Source organism: Hemitrygon akajei, chromosome 26 (assembly GCF_048418815.1).
Source record: "Hemitrygon akajei chromosome 26, sHemAka1.3, whole genome shotgun sequence".
In the NCBI taxonomy this organism is placed as follows: Eukaryota; Metazoa; Chordata; class Chondrichthyes; order Myliobatiformes; family Dasyatidae; genus Hemitrygon; species Hemitrygon akajei.
In genome coordinates, this window is record NC_133149.1 from 40077176 (window position 1) to 40091476 (window position 14301).

At 43.5% G+C, this 14301-nt stretch overlaps 1 protein-coding gene across 2 annotated transcripts in view; it reads left to right on the forward strand.

The window, feature by feature from the left end:
* kmt2a (lysine (K)-specific methyltransferase 2A) overlaps positions 1-14301 on the forward strand; it is a 161553-nt gene that overhangs the window by 35992 nt on the left and 111260 nt on the right. For both annotated transcript variants that reach the window (XM_073029965.1, XM_073029966.1), the window contains exon 4: positions 11364-11541. In XM_073029965.1, the coding sequence (XP_072886066.1) occupies positions 11364-11541 (178 nt within the window). The remainder of the gene's footprint in view (positions 1-11363; positions 11542-14301) is intronic.

Genomic DNA, 14301 nt, shown 5'->3' on the forward strand with positions numbered 1-14301 from the left:
AACTCTCAAGTCTCTTTATACCTCTGATTTCTGAATTTTCTTCCCATTTAAATAATAGTCTATGCCTTTATTCCTTCTACAATAGTGCATGTCCATACACTCCCTACAATGTATTCCATCTGCCACTTTTTTGCCCATTTCCAAATCTGATTCCGTCTGCAGACTCACTATTCCTCAACACTACCTGCCCCTCCACCTCCAAATAAATCCTACTCTTCAGTAGTTTGTCCAGTACTTCCCCTACTTCTGACTTGATGCTGATCATTCTGCTGTTTCTTGGCTTATGCTTAGCGCATTTCCAGAATTAGGGAACAACAGTAGCTATCATCTGATCTTGTACCCTATCTCTGGATAAGGATGATGCAAAAATCTTTGTCTGAGTTCCTGCCATCTCCTTGCTTGCTTTCCAACCATCCTGGGATAGATTTCATCAGGATCTGGGAATTTGTTCTCATTAATTCTCCTCTATCTTTAACACTTACTCCTTCCTGATATATGTGTTCCAGGTTATTAGGATACACTTCCACTAATTTTCCATCTTTCTCCCTGTGAATATTGACATGAACTATTCATTCAGGACATCACACACATCCTCTAGCTTCATGCACAAACTATTTCATTATTGACGAAGGTGAATGATCTCTTCCCAATAGGTTCTTTCACTGGATCTGAGCTAACTTCTTGGAAGATCTCAGCAATACTTGGCTACAAGTACGTCCCATGGCTGTTTCCTGATAAGGGTTTAAACTGTTGTTCCTTTAATACTATATGCTACCTTACTTTGCTATATTAAGTGTGGTATCCAGATCCAATTGCAACATTATATTTTGCTAATTCCTAAGTGTCAGGCTTTCTGTAATTGTCACAATAGGATCTTGCCAATTATTACCTTGGCCAGACAGTAGGTGCATGGAAACATCAGTTTTACAATTCCCTACCGTGTCACAGGCTATCTACCAATACTTCATTGTCATTGGGTTAAAGTCCTGAATGAAACTGTAGTCATTAAAGAAGGTATCTCAATCATTTTCTCAAGGTCATTTTTGGGATAAGGAATACAACCATAAGCTATAGGAACAGAATTAGGCCATTTGGCCCATCGTGTCTTGTTGCGTGAATGACATGGCCGGAGAAAATTACTAGTAGATACAAAGCAGCTTCTTTATTCGACAAAACAAGGTACAGCAGGCATTATATGGAGATGCTTTCGGTGAGAAGGTCTGCTGGCCCAACATGGGGCTCGATATTTATTTGCTAAACACAAAGGACAATTCCATATTTACAAAGAATAGACAATGCTTCTTTCTTTCTTTCACTTCACACCTTCTGATTCGCATCCATCCCACAGATGCCAGCAGCGTCTGGACTGGGATCCACAGGTTTTAGGAGTGCATTTGTTCCAAACTGAATTATCAATACATTATCAAGGAACAGAAGACTGGTGGCCAGAACCATTTGCTGAATGTAAATGTCCTAAACCCAAAAATCACTCTTATTAAAAAAAAAAGTAAATTTGTATCAGGAAAGGCCAACCTAGGAGTATCTACTCAAATAGGGCAGCAAAAACACCTTGCCTCGAAATCCCCCCCCCCCCCCACCAAATTTTGTGTGTCTCGATATCTACCCTAGCATTCCCTAATTGCTAACTAGCAGAGAGGTTGTTCCAGAAATTTGAACAAGTCTTTAGAAATGCAGCTTCTTTTGTATGCCTGTCGGCTCTTTCCCTGCAGTCCGATTGCAGCTTAATCACATCCCTTGTCTTCACCCCTTCATTTTCTGGTTGCTGAAGCACTTCTGTTCCAGGAGCACCCACAGACCCTCTCATCAAAGTACAGGAAGGAGTTGGGGTGGTCTCTGCAAAGACCTTCCGAACTGTTCAGTCGATCACTGGCCTGACTGCTGAAAGGGCCCAGCTCATTTGGGTTTGTTCCCCATTCAGACTGGGGGTGATTGCCTTCAGATGCTGTGTGCAGTCTGAAATACCATCGGAGTTGTGGAACTTGTGGTCTTTGCTTCAACTTAAAAATCCCTCCCCATCTATTTTCCAATATCTTTTCTAGTCTATGCTATTAAACTAATCATCTCCCTTCAGCAACCAGCCTTTATTACAGAGTACCATTATCATCACGCTTTAGCATGCTATTCACGGTTATCCGTCATGCTCTCAGTTTCTTTTGCCACGTTCTTGGGGTCTTCTGCCTTTGCATTTCCCCAGGTATGTTTTCATCAGCTGTGGTCAGGTCTGATATGGCTGGCTGGTGTTCATCTCTTAGGTTCTCTGTAATTATATGGTTACTGGGTACACCCAATCCCCTGCTCTTGTCTGTGGGAGCAACAAGAGCTTTAATCTGAGTCCAATATTTCCACTGGCTGCCTCGCCGAGTTTGCACACAGACACAAGAATCGTTGGTTAAGAGTACCATCTGTGGTCCTATCCACCTGGGGGCAAACCCTGGCCTTTCCGGCAGCACCCTCACCATGACGTGGTTGCCGGGCTGTAGAAGGACTATCTCCCTTCCCTCTGACTCTCTTTGATCAGTGATGCACTGCTGTTGTTTTGCTCGGTCCTTCAACACTTTAAGTTGATTACAAAGGTCTTTCATGCGTTCTGTCATTCTATCCTTGTAAGTCCCAGGCTTCCCGCAACCCGTAATTAAACCATAAGGGAGTTGCATTGCTCACCCCATCAATAACCTGTAGGGGCTGAGACCCAAAGTGCGGTTCGAGGTTGCGCACAATCTCATCAGGATTCCTGGTAATACCATAAATTCCGGTGTATAAGCTGAGAACTTGGCCCTAAATTTTGGTCCTGAAATTAGGGGGTCAGCTTATACAGAGGGTGCCAAACCAATACACGGAAGACAGGTTGTATTTATTGGCTGTTTTTGAGTCAAAGTCGTTCCACTGTCGACGCATGTATTCTTTGAATGGTTTGTTTAAACTCACGTCTAGTGCGGAGCACGGACATCAAACCACTGGGGATGACTGCAATGTCCGTATTTTCAGCTTTCAATGCTGCTTTTGTCTCACCTGACAAGTGTGCTTTGAGCATGTCCCAGACAAGTAGCGACTTTTCCTTCCTGAAACCTTCGGGACGTCGATGCCACACTTCTTTAACCTACTTCAAGCAACCTGCTTCGTCCATCCAGCAGCGTTCTTGAACGTAAACAACAACACCCCGTGGGAATTTCCTGAGTAATCCTTGTTTTTTGTCTGAACACAAGATCACATCTATTCATAAATCGGGTGCACCAGCTTCACGTAGCTTTGAAATTTTCACTGACCTCACAGTGTTTTTCAGCCCATTTCAACGCTTAAACTTGAATCATTTCTCTGGTAACAATGTATCCAGACGATCGCTGGTGATTCACCCACTCAAACGTTTTCTTCCAGTTCTGGCCACTGGCATGTTTTCCTGCGGTTTGCACATTTCGTCTTTGGCATTTCCCTCAGCGTGTCCTCTGCCTTTCTACCCTCTCTCACTTGTTTCTTGTTTACACTAAACTTCTTAGCAGCTGCAGAATTATTTGTTCCTTTAGCAAAGTCAACAGCCTTCAGCTTGAAGCCAGCATCATATCGCAGTTGTTTTAATCTTTTGTACATGGTGGTCGCAAACTCAATACTGAGTACATGTACTGATCCCACCACCTCATGTTATGTTTTAACGAGATTACGATGGGCGCTAAATGGTTTCACGGGGGTTACATTTCAGAGGATTCTTTTCCATTGGAAACCTAATCCAAAATTTCTCTCCTTGATTTATTTATTTAGAATTCGCCTATAACGCTCTACAATGTGTAGGCCTGTTTTCTTAGCAGGTACTAGTTCACAAAATTTCCAGGTTCCGGATCCGGCAAAGTTGAGTACTGGCATGTGAGATCTTGTGATCTTTTCTGGTTAAATCAAAGACCTCTACAAAAAGGGTCGGCTTATACAAAGGTAACATGAAAAAGTCACTTTTTTAACCTTGACAATGGGGAGTCGGCTTATACACCGGAATTTATGGTATATCAACCCATGACTTTCCCATCTCAGCTATAGCTTTGGCTATAGCATTTTTGATTGTTCAGTTCATCCTTTCTACCATCCCTGAACTCTGGGAGTGGTAAGGTACGTGGAACCATTGTCGAACCCCTCACAGTCGGGAAATTTCCTTCATCACTTTCCCTGTGAAATGTGCTCCCTGATCTGAATCCACCTGAACTGTGGTTCCCCACCTTGGAAGGAATTTCTCAACTAAAATCCGTTCAGCGGTGCTGACGGTGCCTGTTAGATTGAGCTTTTCCAAAGTCAGTGCCATGACTTTATGAAAAATGGCTGGACTATTGTGGAATTCCTGGGGGAATCTGGCTGGTGTACATTGCCTCTCACCCAAGGTGAAGGCAAATTGGTGTTGAGACTAAAGGGAGCCCCCAAAATCCATTAGCCATATCAATAGACAATAGGTGCAGAAGTAGACCATTCGGCCCTTCGAGCCTGCACCGCCATTTTGAGATCATGGCTGATCATCTACTATCAATACCTGGTTCCTGCCTTGTCCCCATATCCCTTGATTCCCCTATCCATAAGATACCTATCTAGCTCCTTCTTGAAAGCATCCAGAGAATTGGCCTCCACTGCCTTCCGAGGCAGTGCATTCCAGACCCCCACAACTCTCTGGGAGAAGAAGTTTTTCCTTAACTCTGTCCTAAATGACCTACCCCTTATTCTCAAACCATGCCCTCTGGTACTGGACTCTCCCAGCATCTGGAACATATTTCCTGCCTCTATCTTGTCCAATCCCGTAATAATCTTATATGTTGCAATCAGATCCCCTCTCAATCTCCTTAATTCCAGCATGTACAAGCCCAGTCTCTCTAACCTCTCTGCGTAAGACAGTCCTGACATCCCAGGAATTAACCTTGTGAATCTACGCTGCACTTCTTCTACAGCCAGGGTGTTCTTCCTTAACCCTGGAGACCAAAACCGTACACAATACTCCAGGTGTGGTCTCACCAGGGCCCTGTACAAATGCAAGAGGATTTCCTTGCTCTTGTACTCAATTCCCTTTGTAATAAAGGCCAACATTCCATTAGCCTTCTTCACTGCCTGCTGCACTTGCTCATTCACCTTCAGTGACTGATGAACAAGGACTCCTAGATCTCTTTGTATTTCTCCCTTACCTAACTCTACACCGTTCAGATAATAATCTGCCTTCCTGTTCTTACTCCCAAAGTGGATAACCTCACACTTATTCACATTAAACGCCATCTGCCAAGGATCTGCCCACTCACCCAGCCTATCCAAGTCACCCTGAATTCTCCTAACATCCTCATCACATGTCACACTGCCACCCAGCTTAGTATCATCAGCAAACTTGCTGATGTTATTCTCAATGCCTTCATCTAAATCGTTGACGTAAATCGTAAACAGCTGTGGTCCCAATGCCGAGCCCTGTGGCACCCCACTAGTCACCACCTGCCATTCCGAGAAACACCCATTCACCGCTACCCTTTGCTTTCTATCTGCCAACCAGTTTTCTATCCATATCAATGTCTTCCCCCCAATGCCATGAACTTTGATTTTACCCACCAATCTCCTATGTGGGACCTTATCAAATGCCTTCTGAAAATCCACGACTGGAGAAACTTTGTTCTGGAGACAGACCATTCAGGATTGCTACAGGGCTTGCCACTATGGGATGCAATCTTGGCATGGTCTTAAGGGTGGTATAGCCTATTGTTAATGGATATGATCCACTGGGCTTCTTTCCTAGCCATATTGGTGAGTTAGTAGTCGCCGCAATCTCTCTGAGTATCCCCAAGTGTTTTAGTTCCTTCAGCCTGAACAGTGGTCAGTGCGTCAGTTTTATAGGATACTGCTTCATGAGGTTTATACAGACGCCCCCTCTATTTTAACTGGGTTTATCTTTACTCGACCACAATCTTGCTTGTGTATACCCCGCACTGCTGGCTCCAGTCTCTAATGATCGGGACAGCTGCGACTATGCGACAGATTGTGTATTCTATTGGTTGTACATGTTTGCTGCCCCGACTTGTCCATATTTCTTCCTTTCCTGAATCTATAATTGCCCCTGCTTCCCTTAGTATGTCTATTCCAAGGATGGTACCCTCACTACTTGGACATACCCAGAAATACACCGGAAGCTGCCTTACCCTGATTTTGTGTATCTGCGTCTCACTTCTTTCTGCTTTTCGCTGTTTTCCCTTCTACACCACGAATATAAATAGTCTGTCTGGTTGTTGGCAAGGGTAGGTCAGTTATCGATACTGATGCTCCTGTGTACACTAACAGATTGCATTGCTGGCCCCCTAACAATGCTGTTGTGTACATCCGTGGGTCACCAGCGCTGGCAATGGGGCCCGCTGCCACATCTTTTTCTGACCTATGAGTCGTCTTTATTAGCTCTATGATTTGATTAACAGTCAGATTGGTCAGACTGGGCACTAATGGGGTGAGAGATTGTGTGTCTGCTGTGACGTTCACCTGGTTTTCTTTCCTCTGTTTTTGGTCAGTGCCTCCATGTCCCAACAGGCCACACCTGTAGCATATCAACTCTGCCCTCCGATGTCTATTCCAGCAGTTCCTTACTTCGTGCCCTGGCTGCCGACAAACAAAACAAACTCTCTGGGACATCACAGCAGCTGCAGCCACTATGGTCACTTTATGATTTCTCTTGAACTTTCTTTGGTCTATCTCAATGGCTCACAAAACTATCGCAGAGTAGGTCGACCCCACCGTTATGCCTAAATCTAAAACTTCCTGGTGGGCTGAGCTCAGGCCTTCCTTCATCATTTTCAAGAAGACTTGGCTGTCCTCCCTGGATTATCCAACCCAGAATACTCCTCATACACTCGATGTTTACGTTAATCCATGGCTGTCTCATCAGCTTTTTGAATCACTCCCATTATCATTCTCCAGTTATTCTCACCTCCTCCCAGTCGCTGCCTCACTTCCCCTTTAGAAAAGCAATATCTTTCTTCATTGCTGCTGTTCCTGGTAGTTGCCCAGATACCATCCCACACCCCCAGGTCATCTTGTCCTACGTATTCCTCAGGCACTTCGCTTTTACCAACACGTGTATATCTTTATTTCAACCATTGAAAATTGGTGAATTTCAACTATTTCCTTGAGCTTGTGCCAGAATTCTGAATTCCCACGTGCGACTGAGGGCAACTCTGACAAAATGCACTTTTTCTCTCCGGGGGTGAAGGGGTTATGAATGGTTGTAATCAGGGTCAAGGGCTTAGATCATCGGGGTTCTCGACCTGACATTGCTTGATCTCAGTAGGTGCCATCCTGACAGATATATCTGGGTAAAACCTCTTCCTGAGATACCTCCACACTAATTTTCATACCATGCAAAATATAAGAGACAGGTACCAGTTAAACAGCACGTACTTAAAACGGCAAGGTATGTACTCCTCAATCTGCCACTTTTGAGCATCTGAACTCATGATGCCTGCTGTATTCCTTTGAATCACACTTGCAAAATGTATACACTTAAAATGCAGCTCCCCGAACGAGTATACATGCCCCCACTCTGGCGTCCCGAACTGTTAGTAACCACCCTTCGCAACTGGTGGCTCCGTCCCCAGCAAATTAGCACACAGTTTCCTTTCTTACATAAATACACATACACGCGCACGCTCTACTTTTATATCTACCAGTACAGCTCTTCATGTTCGTGATACCTTGTGTTCCCATGCACCACCGACCTGAATAGGTCCAAGCGTGAATACTAATTTAGAAAATACTCACCCACTTAGTCTGCTAAGATCGCTGGCCACACGATGGGTCATGAAGGTATCTCACTCCTGACACCAAATGTTGTTGCATGAATGACATTGCCGAAGAAAATTACTGGGAGGTTCAAAGCAGCATTTTATTCGACAAAACAAGGTACAGCAGGGATCATATGGAGATGCTTTCAGTGGAAAGGTCTGCTGGCTCAATGTGGGGCTTGATATTTATTTGCTAAACACAAAGGACAATTCCATATTTACAAAGTATAGACAATGCTTTCTTTTGAAACTACATACAAACTTCACACCTTCTTATTTGTATCCATCCCACAGACACCAGCAGAGTCTGGACTGGGATCCACGGGTTTTACAAATACATACTTCCAAACTGAATCCGCAATACATTATCAAGGAACAGAAGACTGGTAGCCAAAACCATTTGCTAAATGTAAATAACAACCCAAAAATCACTCCAACACTGTCTGCTCCGCCATTTCATCATGGCTGATCCAATTTTCCTCTCAGCCCTAATCTCCTGCCTCTTCCTCTCCTCACCACCCCCCCCCCCCCCCCCGTATCCCTTCATGCCCTGACCAATCAAGAATTTATCAACCTCTGCCTTATTAAATATGCTGAAGACTTGGTCTCTACAGCTGCCTGTGGCAATGAATTCCACAATTTCACTCTCTGGCTGAAGAAATTGTTCTCTGTTATACAAGAATGTCCCTCTATTTTGTCCTCTGGTCTTAGACAGTCCTACCATTGGAAACATCCTCTCCACATCCGTTCTATCAGGACCTTTCACCATTCGATAGATTTCAATGAAGTCAACCTTCATTCTTCGGAAGTCCAGTGAATACAGCCCCAGAGCCATCAAATGCTCTTCATATGACAAGCTGTTTAATCCTGGAATCATTTTTGTTATCCACTTTTGAACACTCTCCTGTTTCAGCACATCCTTTCTGAGATGAGGGGCCCAAAATAGCTCACAATACTCGAAGTGAGGCCTCACCAGTACTTTATAAAGTCTCAGCATTACATCCTTGCTTTTATATTTTAGTTCTCTTGGAAATGTATGCTAAGTTTGCATTTGCCTTCCTCACTACAAACTGAACTTGCAAATTAACCTTTAGGAAATCCTGCACAAGGACTCCCAAATCCCTTTGCGCCTCAGATTTTTGTATTTTCTCTCCATTTAGAAAATAGTCAACCCTTTCATTTTTTCTGCCAAAGTGCATGGCCATACATTTCCTGACACTGTATTCCATCTGCCATTTCTTTTCCCATTCTCCGAATCTGTCTAACTCCTTCTTTCACCTGTTTCATCAAAACTACCTGTCCCTCCACCTATCTTCATATTATCTGCAAACTTTGCAACAAAGCTATCAATTACATTATCCAAATCATTGACATATAATGTAAAAAGAATTGGTCTCAACATAGACCCCTGTGGAACACTGTTAGTCACTGGCATGCAACCAGAAAAGGCTCCCTTCATTCCCACTCTATGCCTCCTGCCAATCAGCCACTGATTTGTCCATGCTAGAATCTTTCCTGTAGTACTATGGGTTGTGAAACAGCCTGATGTGGGGCACCTTGTCAAAGGTCTTCTGAAAATTGAAGTACACAACATCACCCAAATCTCCTTTGTTTATCCTGCTTGTTACTTCTTCAAAGAATTTCAACAGATTTGTCAGGCAAGATTTTCCATTGAGGAAACCATGTTGACTATGGCCTATTTTATCATGTGCCTCCAAGTACCCTGAGACCTCATCCTTAACAATCAACTTCATCGTCTTCCTAACCACTGAGGTCAGATTACGAGGGGTGATTGATAAGTTTGTGGCCTAGGGTAGAAGGAGTCAATTTTAGAAAACCTAGCACATTTATTTTTCAACCTAGTCCTCTCCTACATTTACACACTTAGTCCAGCAGTCATGGAGCATAAGGATCTTGGACCTCCAGAAAGTGTCCACAGCAGGGGTGATTGATAAGTTCGTGGCCTAAGGTAGAAGGAGGAGTTATACAGTTGTTACATGTATATGCAGTTCAACTCTTTGAGTGATTATGCAGACGGTTTGAAGTTGTTAACTCATCTCCTAATACCGTAGGCCACAAACTTATCAATCACCCCGATGTTATTAACTTCAAACTTTCTGCATAATCACTCAAAGAGTTGACCTGCATGTACATGTAACGAGAGCTGTATAACTCACCTCCTCCTACACCAGGCCACGAACTTATCAATCACCCATCTGTGGACACTTTCTGGAGGTCCAAGATCCGTATGCTCCACGACCGCTGGACTAAGTGTGTACATGTAGGAGGGGACTATGTTGAAAAATGAAAGTGCTGGGTTTTCTAAAATTGACGCCTTCTACCTTAGGGCACGAATTTATCAATCACCCCTCATAACTGATCTATATTTGCTTTCTACTGCCTCTCCCTTCTTGAAGAGTGGGGTGACGTTTATAATTTTCCAGTCTTCTGGAACCATTCCAGAATGTAGTGATTCTTGAAAAATCGTTACTGATGCCGCCACAGTCTCTACAGCCACCTCTTTCAGAACTCTGGGGAGTACACCATCTGGTCCAGGTGACTTACCTACCTTCAGTCCTTTAATTTCCCAAGGGCCTTCACTCTAGTTATGGTAACTTCAAGCATTTCATGACCTCTGACACCTGGAACTTCCACCATACTGCTGGTGTCTTCCACAGTGAAGACTGATGCAAAATACTTATTCAGTTCATCCACCATTTCCTTGTCCCCTATTACTACCTCTCCAGCATCATTCTCCAATGGTCCAGTATCTACTCTTGCCTCTCTTTTACATTTTATGTGTCTGAAGAGACTTTTGGTATCCTCTTCAATATTATTGACTGGCTAGCTTTCATATTCCATCTGTACCTTAATGACTTTTTTAGTTGCCTTCTACTGGTATTTAAAAGCTTCCCATCCTCTAACTTCCCACTAAATTTTGCTCATTTGTATGCCCTCTCTTTGGCTTTGACTTCTCTTGTTAGCCACAGTTATGTCATATTGCCTTTAGAATAATTATTCCTCTTCCTCTTTATCCTGTGCTTTGCCAATTGCTTCCAGAAATTCCAGCCATTGCTGCTCTACTGTCATCCCTGCCAGTGCTCTTTTCCAATCAATTCTGGCCAACTCCTCTCTTTTGCTTCTGTAATTTCCTTTACTCCACTGTAGTACTGATGCATCTGATTTTAGCTGCTGCTTCTGCAATTTTAGGGTGAATTTGATCATTTTATGATCACTTTTCCCTCAGGGTTCTTTTACCTTCGGTTTTCTAATCAGTTCCGGTTTAATACATGTTGACTCTAGCAGTGACACTCACACCCTGAGAGTGAATATTAAAAAAAAAATTCTGACAGTGCTAGTGATTATGAATAAATGTTGTCACTCTGACTTATTATTTATCAATTATGTTCTGAGACTATTTTTCGAATTTTCTTTGACAAATATGAGATTAATTTTGTGTGTATCATAGATTATTGATATCACCAAGGTTTGCATACATAATGAAAATGAACCAGAAATCTCTTTTTTTTTTCAGTATTTGATGAATTACCTTTCCTAATGTTTTGTTGAATATATCAGGGTCAAGAAAGTGATTCTTCAGAAACATCAATACCAGGCCCTCGAATAAAACATGTTTGTAGACGGGCTGCTGTAGCACTTGGTCGGAAAAGGGCCGTGTTTCCTGATGACATGCCTACCCTGAGTGCCTTGCCTTGGGAGGAGCGAGAAAAGATACTATCTTCAATGGGAAATGATGGTAAGCCTATACAAAATTGGACCTCAGTTTGTCTGTTTCTCAAGTGCAATTTTAAAAACTTCTGGTTCTGAATATTCATTGAATTATGCTACTCTGGTTTCTAAAACATGTCTTAAAATATTGACATATGAAAGTTTGAGGAGTTATTTTAATCTGGAATTTCAGTTTGAGGAGCATTAGGGATTATTTCAAACTATTAATAAAGTTTTGATCAAAATTGAATTGGAGTTCAATTTTTGCTCCAAGTTACACTTGCCTAACCAGAATTATAAAACAATTAAAATAATGTAATTAAACGTGCAGTCTCTGGTGAATGAAATCGATGATCTCAGAGCTAGGGTCCTGAATCAGAGGGACATTAGGACCACGTGTGTCGATTGTTTCACAGATTCCTGGTTAACCCCTTCCATACTGGTTGTAGGGATTCAGATCGACGGGTTTACTATATACCGTCACGATAGATCTGTAGAGTCTCTCAAAAGCAGAGGTGGAGTAGTACGGTATGTCTCATGATCAACTCTTCTTGGTGCACAAATATATCAGTGCTGTCCCAATTCTGCAGTATTGTGCAATATCTAGCAGTAAAGTGCTGTCCTTTTTACCTGTCACGGGAGTTCTCTGGGGTAATTTTGGTAGCAGTTTATATTCCACCTCAGGCCAATGTCAAGCAGGCTTTAGGTGATCTGAGCAATGGGATCAACATGTACAGAACAGCGCACCCACCCTCGTTTTGGGGGATTTTGACCAGGCCAGTCTGAAAAAAATCACAAAGCAATTATGATCAAAAGATCACTTGCAATACCAGAAAAAACAGCACACTGGACCATTGTTACACCACCATCAAGAATGCCTACCGTGCTATTCCACGCCCTCACTTCGGGAAGTCTGATCACTTGGCTGTACTTCTACTCCCTGAGTATAGGCAGAGACTGAAGACTGCAGCATCAGCAGTGAGGACCAAGAAGGTATGGACAAGGGAAGCACAGGAGCGCCTACAGGACTGCTTTGAATCGGTGGACTGGACTGTATTCAGGGATTGATCTTCGAACCTGGATGAGTATGCTGCAGTTGTTACGGACTTCATTAAAACCTGTGTTGATGAGTGTGTGCCCACAAAGACTTACTGTACATTCCCAAACCAAAAGCTGTGGATGAACCAGGAGGTACGTTGTCTTCTGAAAGCTAGGTCTGTGGCATTCAAGTCTGGCGACCCAGGCCTGTACCAGAAAACCAGGTATGATTTGCGGAGAGCTATTTCAAGGGTGAAGAGACAATTTTGAATGAGGTTGGAGGTGACATTGGATGTACGGCAACTCTGACAGGGTCTGCAAGACATTACTTCCTACAAAGTGAAACCTAATAGCATGAATGGCAGCGATGCTTCACTACCAGATGAATTCAACGCCTTCTATACCTGCTTTGAAAGGGAGAATATAACTACAGCTGCGAAGATCCCTGCTGCACCTGATGACCCTGTGACCTGTCTCAGAGGCCAATGTGAGACTGTCTTTAAAGAGGGTAAATCCTCGCAAGGCGGAATGCCCAGATGGAGTACTTGATAAGGCTCTGAAGACCTGTGCCAACCAACTAGCGGGAGTACTTAAAGACATTTTCAATCTCTCACTGCTACGGGCAGAAGTTCCCATTTGCTTCAAAAAGGCAACAATTATACCAGTGTCTAAGAGTAATAATGTGAGCTGCCTTAATGACTATCGCCCGGTAGCACTCACATCGACAGTGATGAAATGCTTTGAGAGGTTGGTCATGATGAGACTGAACTCCTGCCTCAGCAAGGACCCGGACCCATCACAATTTGCCTATCGTCACAATAGGTCAACGGCAGACGCAATCTCAATGGCTCTGCACACAGCTTTAGACCACCTGGACAACAAACACCTACGTCAGGATTCTGTTCATCGACTATAGCTCAGCATTTAATACCATCATTCTCACAATCCTGATTGAGAAGTTGCAGAACCTGGGCTGCTACCTCCCTCTGCAATTGCATCGTTCACTTCCTAACCGGAAGACCACCATCTCTGCGGATTGGTGATAACATATCCTCCTCGCTGACGATCAACACTGCCACATCCTAGGAGTGTGTGCTTAGCCCACTATTCTACTCTATATATACCCATGACTGTGTGGCTAGGCATAGCTCAAATGCCACCTATAAATTTGTTGTTGATACAACCATTGTTGGTAGAATCTCAGGTGGTGACAAGAGGGTGTACAGGAGTGAGATATGCCAACTAGTGGAGTGATGCCTCAGCAACAACCTGGCACTCAACGTCGGTAAGACAAAAGAGCTGATCGTGGACTTCAGGAAGGGTAAGGCAAAGGAACACATACCAATCCTCATAGAGGGATCAGAAGTGGAGAGAGTGAGCATTTTCAAGTTCCTGGGTGTCAAGATCTCTGAGGATCTCACCTGGTCCCAACATATCGATGTAGTTATAAAGAAGGCAAGACAGCAGCTATGCTTCATTAAAAGTTCGAAGCGATGTGGCATGTCAACAAATATACTCAACAACTTCTTTAGATGTACCGTGGAGAGCATTCTGACAGGCTGCATCACTGTCTGGTATGAGGGGGCTACCGCACAGGACCGAAAGAAGCTACAGAGGGTTGTAAATTCAGTTGGCTCCATCTTGGGTACTAGCCTACAAAGTACCCAGGACATTTTCAAGGAGCGGTGTCTCAGAAAGGCAGCATCCATTATTAAGGACCTCCAGCACCCAGGGCATGCCCTTTTCTCAC